The following is a 17,365-nucleotide window of genomic DNA, read 5'->3' as shown; positions in this document are numbered from 1 at the left end:
TGAGTAAACTGAACTTTGACATTTACAGCACCACATGTCACCTGGATATTCTGCATGACCCCCATTGTTTTCTTTTCTTTGTGATAAATATGTGTGTCCTTAAGTAGTTGACAAATCTCAAATAGTTTGAGATTTGATCAACTCAAGGCTATGTGAACAAAATTATAATTTGATCTCAGAAACATAAATTCTAGCTGAATCTCTGCTGCTCTCTAGGGGCAATGCAGTTTAGTGACATATCTTTAAAGAAGGGTATGCAGTGCTGCCAGCCCCTGTGACGCAGGAGTTTGTTCAGTGAAGTCTTGTTGATTTAATATCATTTGCACAGTATATTCCTCTCATCCCTTTTGTGTAAAAGTACACAAGATTTTGAGAATTTGATTCTGTCCCTATTATGCCACATAAACTGGTTGTAAACACATACAGGATAAATATCAAGTTAAGATTTCAGTAAATTTACACTGATCCATTTAACAGTTGATTAAACAATTCAACAAGTCATATATAAAAGAGAAGACAAATACTGCTGTGTCTAAAACTACAGTTTTTGGTTTTGATGCGCAACTAGAAATGAGACAGTCTCTCACTGCTCTGTGGTTCCCTCTACTGGCAGTGCAGTATATTTCACAATAGGTCACTGAAAAGGAAAAAATATATATTTTTAAGAATTTTTAATTCATGAACTTCAATCATATGTTTTTACCTATTTTTAGCTATATTGCTCCAGTGATTATCATAATTTTCAAGTTATGTTTTTTTCCCCTGTTGTAACACTGTCATGTGTCTGTTAACACATATTGATGATGACTATGCTGCTTCTCTTACGACTCAAGTGCATTGTCTTTTTATCTGCATTTATATCACTATATGCTCTGTCTATCTGCTCTTCTACTGTTAGCTTCATTGATTTTATTATTAACTGCTTACATTCATAAAGTCAGACTCTCTCAGACTTCTCTAAAAGTGGATATAGTTAGATAAGTTGATGCAAACCAATACTCTGGGCTTTCTCAGGAGGAATGGCTGTGTAATCTAACATGCTGTATGAAATAAAAATGAATTTGCACTTCTACCTTGGAACACTAGAGGACCTCAGAGAGTTGTTTTGTTTATCCATTGGTTGTAACCCAGTTGTGTACAAATGAGACAGAAGGGTTTGTTAGAAAACCTCAAAATGTCTGTTTGAGACTATGCAGCATGAGGATTTTCTTAGTCATCTGTCTGAAGATCAAAGACAGGATTATACAGTCACTACTCCCTCCCCTAAAGCTAAACCTTAACATTTCCAGCCTGTGACTATCAGTGTCTACTTCCTTTCATTTTTTCTGCCTGGTACAAGCAATTTTGCCTCCAAATATACCAATCTATGTTGATTTACTGTGTTTGCCATATCTATCTTCTCCAGAATCACGATGAAAAGAAAGAGAAAATATTTTTCTTAATTATCTAAGAGCACAATAGTGGAAAAAGGGAATACGCCTAATAAGCAATGAAGGTCACAGCTGCATTTGAGCTTTATAACTTCTGCAGGTCTTAGGGTTACCTGGCAGCTGTTCCCAGCCCAAAAACAGTCAAGGCAAATAACCCTCATATAAAGCAACAAATCGTCATCTTTAAACTGCCAGTGGTGCTGGTAAGTGGATTTTGTTACCTTTCAACAGAGCCAGTCTAGATGTTTTCCCTTTTCCCAGTCTGTGTGCTAAGCTAAGCTAACTAGATAGTGAGCGTAGCTTTATTTTTACCATCCAGACTTTACATCCAGCTCTCAGCAAGACAGTGAATATGTTAGTGATGCTCATTAAAAAACCCATTAAAGGACACTGTAAGCATGAATGACCAGTTTGTCATTCATCTGGAAAACAGAGACTCTGCAAGAGGGGTTTGTTTGTCTGTAGGCTCACACACACAACAGTGAATGTGAATCAGCATGGCAAGTCAAGTCAACACTCACTTTAAAGCTTCTGAAACCTGTTGTTACAGAGAGTTATGAGACGACTGGAAAGGAAAAGTGGTATTATTTTAAAATGCGCAAGTGAAAGCAGGACCACACCCAAAATGTGAACATGTGTAATTTCTGAATAAATAGGATCAAATGTTATCATGTTTATCTGTGGTAGAACGTTAATCCAAGTAAAGTGCTGAAAAATGTTTTCATTGAAATGTGAAAAAGCATTTTCTTTTGCTATCCCAGAGGCTCAGAGAATAAAAGATAAAAGTGGTGCCAGACCTGCAGTATTATTATTTTTTTCTTTTATTAAGGATATGAAGAAGACTCTCACATTCATTTAATCTTGAGGTTTTGCCTTTAAATCTTTTAAAACATGCCAGATCTTCCAGCCAAGAATGATGTTGCCCACCAGTGCTATTACTGAGGAAATGAACATCCAAGCCAAACTGGTGAATCATCAAAGGCAGTGCTATTGTGTATACCAGTTTGTCCAGACATGTTGACACTCTGTTATTAGAAACTCAGTATTAACATCAGTTGCTGCATTCTGTCTGCCCCTCACAGCATTTCAACTGCAGGTCAGTGGAAACACTTTGGAAACACAGAACCATGGAAGTCAAGTTATTACAGTAAATGAGCTGAGAAAAGCCAAGAAGCACCCAGAGTCTTGATCTCTTAGGTATCTATTCTGTAGAGACAGATTTTCTCTTAATGCCTTATGATGTTTGTTTTGAGACAATACATGCACGAACCAATGTCAGCTTGGAGCACAGTGTGGTGTATTAAGTATTATTCATTGAGAACACAAACACGAGTTTGTGTTCTCAATGAATAATGCTTATTTTTAAATCTCAGTAACCAATACATGTATACTCTTCGTTTGGATACTATACTGAAGTTAAATTCTGGTAGATGGTATTGGGATTGTGTGTATGTGCACTATTGATAGTCAAAACATGCATCTATTTGTATTTTCAAACTGGCATATCAGTACTTTCTTTAAGGCAATTTATGCAACCTCTCAAATGCAGTTTGGTGTGTGTGTCTGTGACTGTGAGATGGACATGGAAGAACACGTTGGTATAATGAGACATCATGAACCTGTGTGTACACAGGCTTTATGCCAGAAGAGTAACTATCATAGCACCTCACCTGTTTTGTCAGATCCAGGCTTGAAGCCCAAAAGGTATAAAATAAGTTATAATAAGATATAAAATTATATACTGTAATGAACCTAAATGTGTTTTAAAATTAGACGCATTGATACACTTGGAAGTCTACTATAATTTTTTCTCATAAAAATATACTTTGATATGTTTATTCACAAATGTGTTTATGAAGTTAACCTCTCAATGCTTGTCCCTAGTATATGTCACCTTCCATTATATATAACAACTTCATTGTTACACACAAGATTTGATTTTCTATTCACCCCTTTTGCGTTTTGTTTCTGGACAGCACATGCAGTGTCTTTTAAGTCCATGTGTGCTGGATGTGTGCAAATATGTACTCATGCTAACATCATATTCTGACCATAGCTTCAGAGCACAACATCTGATCATTCCCTCTCAGCTGTTTCTGGTTTTATTCCTGAGATATGAGATATGTTGTCACTCTGTGTCTTCTTCTATATCCTATCAAATGTATTTATTTGAAGGAGGCCTTATCTTCCAAAGAAAACAAAATTGTTGACAACATTGACATCGCTGACCCCAACCATCATCACCAAACTGTAGCAACATATGCACAGTATCTATTCTGGTGGACTGAGTACTGAGTATTTTTTTGTCAAATCAGTCATATTTAGAGACCATTTTCCTTCTACTTTCACTATATTTCACTTGTCCAAGCATATTTTATGTTCCATTTCAGATTCCTCTCTCATTTCCTCTATTTTAATCACCAGCTTCGGTAATGGAGGTGCAAGAGCAGGTCACTGTACTATTTGTCACCTAGACAGGTGGTATTTGAAGTGAAAGCTGCAGGCCATTGACGATCAAAACAAGAAAGCCGGCTGTTCATCCACCTCTCTGCCCTCCAACTCTGCTGGAGAAAGTGAGGTGAGAGCTCACAAATTCCAGTCGTAATGACCTAAACCTTCATGTCCTTCATGTCCCTGTGGCAAAAACCATCTAGGGTCAGGACAAAAATTGTTCTTAAGGAAAACTCTAAGCAGACACATACTCTGAGCTTTGGCTTTATCTCAGACATCATGAACATAAGCGGATTTAGCTCTTGTCACCAGTCTGCATTAAGACATGTATGCACAGTTGCAGAAAAAACACCAGTTCCACCCGCACAATAGTATGTTTATAAAGCTGAAAGGGAAGGAAAAATGACTCCCTACAGGAGAAAAACACTACACTCTCCTGTAATCTCTCTGATCCCCTGTGCTGTCACCCGTCTTCAGTTAAATCAGCTTAACGTGTGGAGCAACCAATGGTGGAGAAAGGGAGATCAGTGTCAATCACAAAAGAAAGAAAGACAGATATCACATGTCATCATCCAGACCCTTTGCATACCACTCTGCAGCTGGAAAACGAGACAGTTGGAAAACAGCTAGTAAAATGGGATATATTCATCTTCCCATCAGCATAAAGGAGTGATACTTTTCTTAAATCAGATCACCTCTCTAATCAAAAACAGAAATTGCCTACTGGAACACTCAAAAGTTATTTTTGGAGCAATGAAGGCAAATAATTAACAAATTCTGAGAAGGAGACTTTGTACAAATAATTTCACCACAGGACAACATAACTGTTCCAAAATTACTGAGGATCATTACTGAATCTGACAAATAATGACATGATTTACCTTTTTCTTAAAGTCAAAGCCATTCCTTCATAAAAACGTGTTCTCACCTGTTGATTGACAGCAGCTTGCTACTAGAAGTTCATTTTTAAAAATTACAACAAGCTACAGTGCACTCCTACTGCCACTCATTCTTTTTGGTGGTTCACTGGGTCCTACTGCCTGCACCTCCAGACTGAATGCACACATGAGAAGTGATATTGCTGACAGACACTGACAGGGATTGCTTGCTGTTGGCCAAAGAATTTGGTGCAGAAGTTAACTGACATCTATCCCATCGCTGCACATTTATAAAATAATGTTGTGTAACTGAGATGATACTCTACAGATATGATTTGCTTTTATTTTTACTCCACTCTTTCTTGTGTATTTGCTGATCCAGCAAGCTGGTTTTCAGCAAAACCATGTTTCCCATCCACATACCTAAATCCCTGTAGTAGTAGTAAATCATATTTTGGAGATAATTTCTATAACCGCAGTTTACAGCTACTGGCAATTGAGTAAATCCATCAAAACAACAGGGATTGGTTAACTGGCACATCAGTGGTACAACACCAGTCTGAGGATTTCAACAGGTCTGGGTGGAAATTCAAGCCAAATGCTCCTTCCTAACCTTTAGGTTTTTTACTCTCATAGCCTGGTTATGATTATGATGGAGGGATGTCACATGAGACTATGTGAAGTAGAAGATTTTAAGGTGGGAAATCATGGGCAAATTGCAAACTGAAGCAGTTTAAACCACAAGTCATCTTGTGTCTATTGTCCCCACACAACACAGGCTAAAAAAGCAGTGTCAGGAGAACATACATTCTAGTGCTGGAATGTGTTTTTATTAGTGCAGCATGGTTATGGTCTCAGTCTTGTTGGCTGGTTTAAGAGATCCAGAGCTGCACAACACATCTGCCTCGCACAGATTTCTCTTAGACTTTTGCCTGCCTGGCTGTTTACACCAGCTTCTGTCTCCTCCCTTTGTAAGAGTACAAAAGAAGCTAAGCTTTAACTGGATGGCTAAGACAATGAATGAAAAGATATGTACCTTCGATCTGAACAGCAGCTGTGTTTTTATGATGAAAATGGGGGGATGAAAGATGCATGATTGAGTAAGTATCACAATTGGCTTCACTGTCTTATGACGTCATTTCAGTGCCACACAGTACAGTACATAGTAAGAGTACACTCACATGGAGAACATTAAGAAGCACCACTGAAAGGTAAGAGTTTGCAGGGTATTCCCATAGCTTCGCTTACAAGAGTCTTGTTCCAGCATGAATAATTTCATGAGAAAGTTTAATACAGCAGACAGTAATCTAATCTCTTATGCCAGAGAGGCCTGAGGGAGCCCAGAAAACAGTCTGCATCAAAATATAATCCTGAGCCATCTACTATTATAAATAAGTAACTACTTACAAATTGCAGCCACCACGACATCACAACACACAGAAATACCTCACACTTAACAAAACCCACAAAGTGCAAGCAACAATGACAACAACATTAGATACTGCAAGTAGATACTGCAGACTAAAGTTTCACAGTCTGTCACTCTGTACATTCAGGAACAGTTTGTTTAATAGCAGCGTGAGATGTTTTACTGCAATAAAATATATGAAATAAGAATAATGCAGTGAGGATATAATTGTTGAAATAGTGCAACCTCTGCTTAGAGCAGGGTTGTGCAGGTATTGCTATGGCAGCAATAAACAGCACACTAATAAGAGGTAACAGTGGGAGGTTGCTCTGTAAAGAATGGTGAGGAGTCTAATTTGTGTTGATGTAAATTACAGAGGTTGATAGCCTGGTGGGGGGGCAGCTTTTGGCAAGAAGATAAAGGAATCGAGAAGTGTCTGTTGACTGACACTATTAGTATATTAATTCTTATGAACAGCAATATTTCTATTATAAAGAATACATTTTTTATCTCCAGAAAACAGATTTTTCACGGCAACCCATCATATAGTTGTTGAACTTTTATAAACTAACCTTACATCTGTGAAAAACTTACAGAACCAACAGGCTAACTGTTGATTTTGCTGCGGCTTCTTGTCACTAGGGAGGGCTAAAAATATCGAGTGAGACTTCAGAACAGGTCATACAATAGTCTAAGTCTTTGGCATTATTTCAAAGTCGAGATTTGGTGGGATACTGACTCTCTATTAGAAGGAGCATGGGAAAATATATTTTTGTGATTTGGGTAAACATTAGGGTTAGTTTATCTTTGGCACATTAGTGCATATTCATCAGTTTACCAACGCACAACAACTACTGCCACCTAAAACCTCTTTGCAGCATGAATGCGTGCCATCATTACAGTATGCTGTGACCACAATGGAGCAGGTCTCTTTTCCAAAACTGGCCCTGCTCAGTGCTGTATTGAGATCCAATACTGGGTATCTTTCCAGAGTGAAGGAGAAACCTCCGCACAACCTGATGGGGCAGCAAATCTAGAGCTTGTGGTTGATGCTGAGGAAACAGGTACCCCCCATGCCTCTGTCAGCCAACCAGGGGGGTCAGAGACGCAAGCACCTATCAGCAGAGGATGATCAAGAAGGGGCTAAATCAGAAGGAGTGTTTACTTCAACAAGAAATGTGACTGATCCCTCAGCCATTCTTCTCCCTGTCAGTGTGGTTACTCTGTTGGCTCCAGTTAACCTGGGAGTGGGGCAAAAGGGAATCACACACACTTGAGAAGGCCATGCTGAAATCCAACTTCTCTAATGCACATTTACTGCATTGTCAAAGATGAACACATGCAATAAGGTGAATATTTCCCTTTTTTCAATTTCAGACCTCTATTTGCTCCAAGGAAAGCTTCATTTTGTGTGATATCAAAATGGTAGAAAGAGAAAGCTGAGAAAGCACAGGTGTAAATAATTAAATCAGTGACAGCTGAATACCATTTAGCTGATTTGGTTTCAGGGTCTTGGTATTGTACTGCCTGACACACTATTATAGCTTGAATAGAATGCAGCCGTCGTTAACGCCATCAGTAAATTAGAAACACCTGGGCTCAATCACTCCTCATTTACTATAAAGTACACTGCATTTACTGTCCATTAGGAAATTAACATCAATCTCTGTATATTTTATTGGTAAAGGTTTGTCTTTCTTACAAAACTCAAGTGCCTTTGACAGTCTCATCTCAGAAGGTTTGAGAATACAGACTGCTGCCCTGCTGGAGTTCACTGAAAATCTTGGACAGGTATGTCACACTTTTAACAAATGGTAATAAATAATAATAAACTGTTCTTAGGGAGAATATTTCTCTCATCCAAATAGATAAATAAAATCAAATAAAAACTCTGTAAAAGTTGATAGCTAACTAATATTTCAGTGGAGGTGAGTTGGCCATGCAGTGTAACTTCGCCAGCTAAGCTAATGTTGCTTTTCCATTCACACCACAAATAGTTAGCTAGAGCTGGCTAACTTCCGCGGGCAAACTGGTGGGTTAAATACAGTCTATGGTTAAATGTAGCTAAAGTGACACTCCCTTTTGTAAGTGTTTGTGAGTAAATTCAGAGAGTTTTCCTGTCTAAAGCTTCCTTTATGAGACGTGACACAATTAAAAGTTTGAGAGGTCTAGCAAAATAGTAGTAGTCTAGTAGTCTGTTTTCCGGGCTAGCATTAGCTTAAATTGGTGAACGCTGTTATCTGTCTTAATGAAATATGATTTGTTTTAAAATGTTGAAAATGTGCACCAAAATAGATGGTTAAATAATTAATAGTTTGGTTAAATAATTAATTAATTAATTACATACACATGTATGAATAAAATCTCTTTCAACTTGGTAGTAAGTTACAATTAGCAAGGGGGTAAAAGCTAATCAAAGTATAAGTTAATTCAGGCTTTGCCCTATGGTTTAGGCCAACAAGCCTTGTTGGAAAAGTACCAAATAAAAAAAGTATATTATTTCAATTTAGTTTACTTTAGAATAAGTCTAGTCAGTAAGTTTTTATTTTTATTTATTTATTTTTGTATCATTGTTATCAGTGTTGAAGTTCCTTCTTCAAATCAATGGTGACCTATGCCACGTGGTTTCACCGCGAGTAAACGCAATCTGCGCTAAATCATGTGACCGCGAGTTTCCTGTCTTACCTGAAACAGTAACGGAATTATTGGGATAATGTTTCGGCTCCATATGGTTACATCGGTTGCTTGCAAGCAGGAGCAGGGAGGGACAAGAGGCGAACAGAATGAGGTTGTGAAAAAAAGGAGTCCCCTTCAGGCATCCGAACAAGTCTGGACTGTTCTTCTGCTGCTTGTGTTCAGCCTGCGCTACGAAAGGGAGCCTCGGGAATCAGAAATAGCATTCACAGTCTTGACAGTCTCCTGCAGGGATGCAGCGACACGAGTTGAGTTTTTGATCCTCAGTGGAGTTGCTTTGTGCTTTTTAAAGCTGTGACACTGGAAACCGGGGACTGTGTATACTACTGTGTGGACAGACACTGCACAGAGAGCTACGGCTGGACATGCCACAGGTGGAAAGATGGGGAGCAGCAGGCTGTGGCCCGGTGCACGGAGCAGAGATCTGCAGGTAAGATCAGGCAGAGGCAGGCAGTTGAAGGTTTGCGCTGGGCTCTGTGGGAAGATACATTTGTGGGAATGTTGATGGTTCTGCCTGGAAATGGAATTTTGCACAATTTGCAAGCTACATTTCTGCATTAAATGCTACAGATTCGGGATATAACTCCACACTTCCACACATGCACGACTATGTACGAAAAGTCCGAAATTGATTTACGCTGCACGTACATGCCCGTGAGCAGCAACTCATACTGTACATATAGAGCACTCAGCTGAATTGTAGCCAATTACCACTCCTTAGCCTATTTCTTTCCCTGCAGCTAAAGCCTTGACTTTGAACAAGACCGAGCAGAACATTCATCACCTAATTTTCTCCCTTTCTGATATTTAATTGGGATAAAACAAACACCTTTGCAACACGGCAGGTTATCAAAATCTCAGAGGTGGCTCTGGGGGATTAGACTAAAATACACATGACACTGTGATGTGCTTTTGAACCCGGACAAAACATTTCTCTATTCTCCTTTGCTTTTGCAAACACTCTGTCTACATTAGTCTTCATTACAGTTGCATAGGACAAAGGGGGAGTGTACAACCATGTTGACCTCAGCTGAACTCATTTATTGAGAGGGCATTATTATTACTCCTGTTACAAACCATGATGCTGCACAGAGGAAGGGAATCTCACTCCTCCTTTTCCTCCTCGGCCTTTGAATCTTAATTGATTTCAATCGTCTGTTTTACTTTGTAAGGCATTCATGTCTTTGTTGTGGTTTGGCTTGCACAACAGCACAAAAATCCCCTATTGACGTATCTGGATTTTTCTAGAATGTCTCTCAAACCTTTTAGCTAGATGGATTAAACTTTTCCTCTCTGCCTCACCTTCCTCTTCCCACTGTTTCTCTCATCTTTTCATTCACTGCATTGTTGCAGCCATGCTTGGTTAAGTTTTTGGCGTGCTGTTCTGGTAGTGGATGGCTCTGGACTGCTCCCAAGTGTGTCATCTATGGAGGACTGCTGCTAGTTAGTGTGTGTTTGATGTGTTTGTTAGGGAACACTGTCTGCTGTGTTCACTTTAGGTTTAAGAAGAGGTTTAGGAAGGAATTCTCTTCAGATCCTCATCATTTTAAGAGTACTATTTTTAACAAATTTGTCTGCAGTGCGCCTTTTTGTTGAAAAATTATGTAGCCATAATTTATTATGAATAGATATTTGTATATTTAGATTTGTATTTTTGCTGGTACCTCAATGGTTCTTAACTGTGTTTATATTGGATAGATAAAGCCAGGAGAATTTAAGTTTTTGTCTCTGTTTATTCATGTCTTTTAATGAGAAGGATAACCCATTGATCAATGCAGTTTTTGCCCAGATTTAGCCCATCTGGCATTTGTTGATAGAAATACAAAGCTTGTGAAATACTTCAATAGGAGGATAAGAGCAGTGTTTTTTTAAAGCTTGTTCCAATGAGAGGTCACAGAAGATTTTTCTAAAGCTGATGTTTTTAGTGCTTTTGTTTGGTTTGGATGAGGAAATGGACTGATAATCCATTATTGGCAACTATGTGTAATGCTGTACTTTACATGAAGCTAGCAGTCAAAGGTGACAGGATCAGTCTCCCCTCTTTTTGACTTCCAGATAGCCTCAGCAGCTTGTTGGTGCCAAGTACACAAGATCCTGACATGTGAGCAAGTTTGCAGGAGACTTTAGTAATTACAGTGACACCCCAGCCTCCTTTGACCTCTTCATCCCTTTGTCCACTTGTGTCACTCTGTCCCTGGGATCATGTTATGTTGAGGGAGCCTGGCTCTTACACAATCCTGCACTCTGTCACATTGCAGTACCCTGTGGCCTGCCGCCCCCCTGGGAGAATGGCATCTCTACTAAAGTACACCTCAGTGATCCTGCTTGAGCTCAGAAAGCACAGCTCACCCTCTGTACAGCTCCTACCAGAAACTCTGTGATGAGCCCTAATCTCTTTTTCTTCATGTCCCTAAAAAGATACTTTCCCCCTTTATAAATGCTGTGGGAACAGGTAGTTTTTTCCCCACTAAGTCTTCAATTAATTCCTGTTGAGGGTGATTCTGAGCAGCACTTGACCTTCATTGTATCATTGACCTTTTAACCCATTTATTTGGTTTAATTACCAGGTGGCCTGTAGTGGGTGCGGCAATACCCATAAGCCAGCTACTTCATCCTTGTAAAATTCCAGGTGTGGAGGCCACCCTAGGAATGTACTTAATATACACTTGATAAATGTCTTTACATATGCTGTAATAATAAAGTTTCTTAGAGGAAGTGGGTTACTCCCACAGTTGGCATGTGATCTACCCAGTGAGTTATTTCAGCAATCACTTGAAAGTATACTGTATACCAGCTGGACTGTATGTATTCACATATTGGGTTAGGGCCTGAAAGTAAAGTAGGGTTTACGGGTGTGTTGTGGGAGTGGCAGGAAGAGGAAGAAAGGAGGAGAAATCTGTTCTTTGTGATGCTTTCAACATTTACTGGCACTTCTTTTAGTCATCAGCTGGTGTTTATAACGACTCTTAAATAATTAATACCTTTAAATTAAGATCTGTTGAAGTTTGCCAAGATTTAAGTACTCAGAATAAACTCTGGGTATACACTGTGGTCTCAACACCTGGTTTGCATAATGAAACCAGAAATAAACATCATTTCATTTAGTTCTATACAGGGAAAAGAAAAATAACATGAAAGGTGAGTGAACTGATGTGGTTCGTCAGCAGTTAAGTGTACATAATTTCATTTTATAGGTGTGTAAGTCTTAAAATAAATACTTTGAATCTTAAAAGGAGAGAGGGGCATTACATTTGGAACATATTAAACTTTATGTGTGTGCTGCATGTTTGTGACAAAAATCTGAAACTGTTGGGTTTGTGGGCTCTGCATCCTACCAAAGGAACAAACATCTATGGATAATTATGACCCTCTGGCTTTAGGAAATGTCTCAAGTTTTAGTTCTTGAACAAATTAAAAGAGGACAAGGGCAACTAATTTGAGTGTCTATTTTTACTTTTAAGTGTTGCTGCACTTTATACACATACAGCATACTTACTCAGTACGATGTATAAAAATTGTCAAATATTATTATAGAAAGATCCGTGTTGTCCTTTGTTGATTTAGATTAGAGGATTGATACCACTCTCATGCCTGTAGGTAAGCAGTCAGGAGACTGTTTGCTCAGCTTAGCATGAGGACATCTTAACCAGGTATGATTTAGAGAGCTTTAGTTACCTTTGGGCAGAGTCAGACCACCTGAGCCCCTGTGTGTCTAGTTTTTATGCTAAGCTATGCTAGCAGGTTGCTAGCTGTAGCCTTACATTACGTTACGTTACGACAGTTATGAGAGTGATCGATCCTCCGAGCTAACTCTCAAAAATGTGAAATAATGTATCACCCAAAATGTTGACTTATTCTTTTTTTTTTTTCTTTTTAAAAAATTATATTTTAAGTATTTTTTGGCCCAGAACTCTTCCTTTAAAGGACAAAGCATCCAGTCTTGTTCAAGAGTATGGAGGCTGTATTTCCTTTTGTAAATTTCCTTGGCTTTAATGTCCATTATACTTTGGAACTACAACAGTGTTACAACAATTTCAATCCAGTCCTGCTTTGAATGTTATCAAGCCTATCAGAAGATAGCAACTACAGCTGTCTTTCATGTGGGCTAGTTCTGATGGAGGCCCTCTATCAGTCTGGTTTGGGTCAGCGATCTAACAAAATGCCAAGCGATGAAAACGACCAAATTCCAGATGATGTTGATGTTCTTTGCATTCCTATACTGGCTGAGAAAATCACTTTTGTCTGCTGTTGTACTGGTTCTCTCACACATTTGGTTTCATCAACTTTAGTGGTTTCTGGTGTTTCTGGTTTTGCTCCTGACATTGTTTATGCTAGCTCTACAGAGTAGATCAGAGGTTTTGTACTTTGGCTCAACATCTGTTAGCTATTTCCAGTAGCCGCTGTGTTGTGCAACACCTCTGTGAAAAGGTGAATGCAAGGTTGTCATAAAAAGAAACGTTCCAGTTTGATAATGGATTTCCGTCACCTGATAAAAGCTGTCACTGAAATTAGCTGCGAGTGGTAGTTTTGTTCTGAACTTGTGAACTGAAGTTGGTGACACTGATGTGTAAAGGTGACACAGGTCAAACAAAAGATCTGCAAGAAAATCCTGCAGTTCTTCATGTCTGAATGAACAGATAAGCTCCATTGCATTTTTTCAGCATGGTCCATGTTGTCCATAAGGTTCTGGCATCTGCATTCCAGACATACAGTAACCAAAGACAGATGCAGGGAAATCATAAGTTAAAAGTACTTTATGTTCAAAATCTATGAGTTGGAGTTGATTATAGTAGTGAAGTTTGAGGCTGCTATGGCGCATGCTTTGGAAAGTGGTATGATGCTCTTATGAAACAAAAAGAGGCCTATCTGACTGAGAGAAAGACACAATGCCCAGGCAGCATTGTATTCTTTCTTGGGATAGCAGGGGAAATGCTTGTGGTCAAAAAATAAACATAAACGTATATAAACATAAACAAAGTGACCATTTTAGTCAGTAATGAGGAGAAACATAGGCCTTTTTGATTTAGACACAGACTTTTTAGAACTAGTAAGTGGTGGAGGAGTCCTGTATGGTGTAAATATAACATGAGTGATGGATGATAATTATATCTACTTTCAACATCAGTTTTACTGCAGGCTTGAACCAGCATTATAAGTAGCTTATCCCCATCACAGTATACAGTCTTGTAACTTCAGCTTTGTCAGATCAACATGCACAGAGCTCATAGGATCACTGTAGCCATTTTTAATACCCCAGTTGTGTGTTCACCTGTTTTCAGCTAACTAAATATTTTTTTCCTGGTTTTGCCACATCATGCAGTCATTCTAGTTCTAGAGGAAGATTTCTGTGGTTTAACTCCTGGACCACAATTATTAAGAGCATTATGTCAGACATCTGTGCATGATAAATAATGCTGTCTTTCCAGTTTATAAATGTAATCTTGATGACTTCTGGTTTGGCTGGTTAAATTAAGCTATTAAAGTGAAGTGAAGAAAGGCCAGTCAGAGGTACGATGTGTGTTCTGAGGACTTTGGAAATCCTACTTATTACTCCTAAACAGTATTGAGATATGGTGTAGAGAATCAGAGAGCATGAAAGTCTTTATCTGGCTTAGGCAGTATGGACTTGTTGTTATCTGTGAAGAATTGACACAGTGTTTTTGTGATAATTGTTTATATTTAATATGAATTTTAATATTTTCCCAGTGAAGACTGATATAGTGTGTTGTACAGTGCTGTGGAGGAGCAGCACCACCAATGCAGATGGCAGTAGCGGTAGCAATAGATGTCCACAGTCCATTTAGTAGACCAGTAGAGTATTAATGCCTTAGCTTAACACTACAGGCTCAACAGCTAACTCTCAGTGGCCCTGAAACTGTAACATGCAAACAGAACTGTGACATGAAGCAGACTTGTGAAGTGTGACTGGATTAACAAAAGATTCTTCACCTGGCAGTCAGACAGACATTGGAACAGGAACTCGTTCAAAGAGATGGGACTGGAAGGCAGGATATCAAGGTGGGTAAGAACAGGTACAGGCAGGAACAATGGGTAGAACTCTAAATCAACATAGACGATCTGACAAATAACAGGGCTGAACTACCTTGAACATATGCTGGGGAACAAATGAGTAATGGGATGCAGCTGAACAGGAAAGTGAGAAGATCAGGTAACCAGTAGAAACAGGAAATTTGAGGGTAAGGTTAGTAAGTAGCTGAGGGATGTCAGCATTTCATCTAACAGGAGATGGTTACAGCACAGATACTAATATAACCTAGAGACAAGGAGGATCTGGAGGAAGAAGGAGCAGGAGTAGTCATAACAAAAACAAGGCCCCTCAAAGTCTGCACACATGTATACTGTAAATGTTATTTTTAAATTATTAATCAATGGATGAGTAATATTAACAGAATTTAAAAGAAAAGCATCAGATTCTAAGTTTTCAATTTGATCAGGTTAAATTGTTTTGAACACGATAAAGAGGTTTATCTGCCCTTTTTGTGTCTAGGTTGTGAAGATGTGGAGCTGGGTGTTCACTGTGACTGTTCTGCTGTCTTCCATGAAACAGGCTGAAGCTCAGGGTAAAAAAAAGTTCTATCTCTAATTATCTTCCCAACTACCACATCAGCCCTAAGATCTCCTAATGTGTTTGTATGTCTGTTTATGCACAAAAGGTATGTCTATGTGTACTCACATGTATTCCCCATCACTTATTTTTTCAGGCAGGTGTGATAATTTGCAAGCAGCAGATATTGTTTTCCTAGTTGATGGGTCTTCCAGTATTGGCCGAGCTAACTTCCTGCAGGTGAAGGGCTTCATGGCTGGAATCATCAAACCATTTGCCAACTCTGTCAGCGCGTCAGGGATTCGATTTGGGGCTGTACAGTACAGTGACACCTCCAGGTGATTGACAGTATTAACAATTACGTCGCTATTCTGTCAGTCTGTATGCAGTGACAGAGGAGCTTACTGCAGGTGCAGAATAATCTATCAATGCGCATTTCTCTCCCTCCAGGGTTGAATTCACCTTTACTACTTACCTGAATGGCACTGAGCTGGTCAATGCTGTACAAAATTTAAACTACAAAGGTGGAAACACACGCACTGGTGCTGGTCTCAAGTTTGTGGCTGACAACTTCTTTAACCCTGCAGCCAGTCGGGATGTCCCAAAGGTTTGAGGTCCAGTCGCTCTATGCTGTTTCATAATTATAAAACAATGAATTTAACACAACATTTCCTGTGTTTCTAATTCCACCTGTGGGTCCTCAACTTTCAGATCACTATCCTGATCACAGATGGAAAGTCACAGGACAGTGTGCAAGAACCAGCACAGAAGTTACGCAGTCAGGGAGTGCATGTTTTTGCAGTTGGTAGGTGTTTCATCTGCAGTTTCTTCTCTTACTCAGAGTAGTTGAGAAATATTTTAGACTTGCTTATGAAGCACTGTGTTTTTTTGTTTGTTTTCTTTTTGTGCTCATCAGGCATAAAGAGTGCAGACAGGAATGAATTGGCTCAGATCTCCTCTCAGCCCAGCAGTGATTTCACCTCCTTTGTTGGGGACTTCAAACTGCTGAACACACTTCTTCCTCTTGTGAGCCCCAGAGTGTGTTCCAAAGCAGGAGGAGTCTATGCTAGTGATGGTACGTGTGGTGATTAACCACAACTTAACATCCATACACTAAAATTCACACAGTCACAAATGTGTAGACTATTACCTCAGACTGTAAACTTGCATTTAATTTTATCCATGTCTCATTGTGCTCCCACCCTCTCCTCCTTTCTCAGAGGCATTTTCTGGTCCATCCAACATTCAGTTTTTTGGGCAGACATCTGATTCTCTCCGGTTTCGCTGGAGTCCTGCAGGAGGGCCTGTGAGTGGCTATGCTGTCCAGTATGTACCACTGTCCGGCCTGGGTCAGCCTATCACAGCAGAATTGCGACAGGTTAGTTCCTGTGTTGAAGTATATTGTATTGACACATGAAACTGGGCAGAAGCACATTCACATGACCTAGATTGAAGTAGTTAATTGCAGTTTTAGAAACCAAAATTCAATCCTGCTTTGTGAAAGAAACACGTGCCCTCAGGCTGAGTATAAACATGTCTAATGGGTGGATCCTCTTCATGTAGATGCTGTAGAGATTACAGTTGGCAGAGCAAAGAGTGAAATTCCCTTTTGTGTACCCTAGCAGACATGAAGAAGATGGAAGAATGCCATGGCTCAGCCATCTATTTCAGTCATTCACTTTGCAAAAACTTGTTTCAGGCATGAATGCTTAAAGAATTGACCTCTGCCTCTACCTGCAGGAAACTGTCTCTGCTAGTCAGAGGACCTTCACTGCACGGGAGCTGAGGTCAGGGACAGACTACCTGGTGACTATCATTGCCCAATATCCCAACAGTGTGGGAGAGTCTGTTTCTGCCAAGCAACGAACCAGTAAGTGAAAAATTGAGGCCTCAAATGTCAGCTGAGAGATATCTGCTAAAACACTAATGCAGCCTCTCT

The 17,365-nt window shown here is 39.4% G+C and overlaps 1 protein-coding gene across 1 annotated transcript in view; it reads left to right on the top strand.

The window, feature by feature from the left end:
- Nucleotides 1–8,866: 8,866 nt before the first annotated feature.
- col7a1 (collagen, type VII, alpha 1) overlaps nucleotides 8,867–17,365 on the top strand; it is a 52,461-nt gene continuing 43,962 nt past the window's right edge. The window contains 8 exon segments of the mRNA XM_051074617.1: nucleotides 8,867–9,291; nucleotides 15,370–15,442; nucleotides 15,584–15,764; nucleotides 15,877–16,033; nucleotides 16,138–16,231; nucleotides 16,343–16,501; nucleotides 16,647–16,804; nucleotides 17,167–17,296. Of these exon segments, the coding sequence (XP_050930574.1) occupies nucleotides 9,244–9,291; nucleotides 15,370–15,442; nucleotides 15,584–15,764; nucleotides 15,877–16,033; nucleotides 16,138–16,231; nucleotides 16,343–16,501; nucleotides 16,647–16,804; nucleotides 17,167–17,296 (1,000 nt within the window). The 5' untranslated portion in view covers nucleotides 8,867–9,243.

The sequence above is a fragment of the Lates calcarifer genome, linkage group LG12, assembly GCF_001640805.2.
Source record: "Lates calcarifer isolate ASB-BC8 linkage group LG12, TLL_Latcal_v3, whole genome shotgun sequence".
Classification (NCBI taxonomy): domain Eukaryota; kingdom Metazoa; phylum Chordata; class Actinopteri; family Centropomidae; genus Lates; species Lates calcarifer.
Note: the sequence above shows the minus strand (reverse complement) of the source record. Positions and strands in the feature narration are given on the sequence as shown.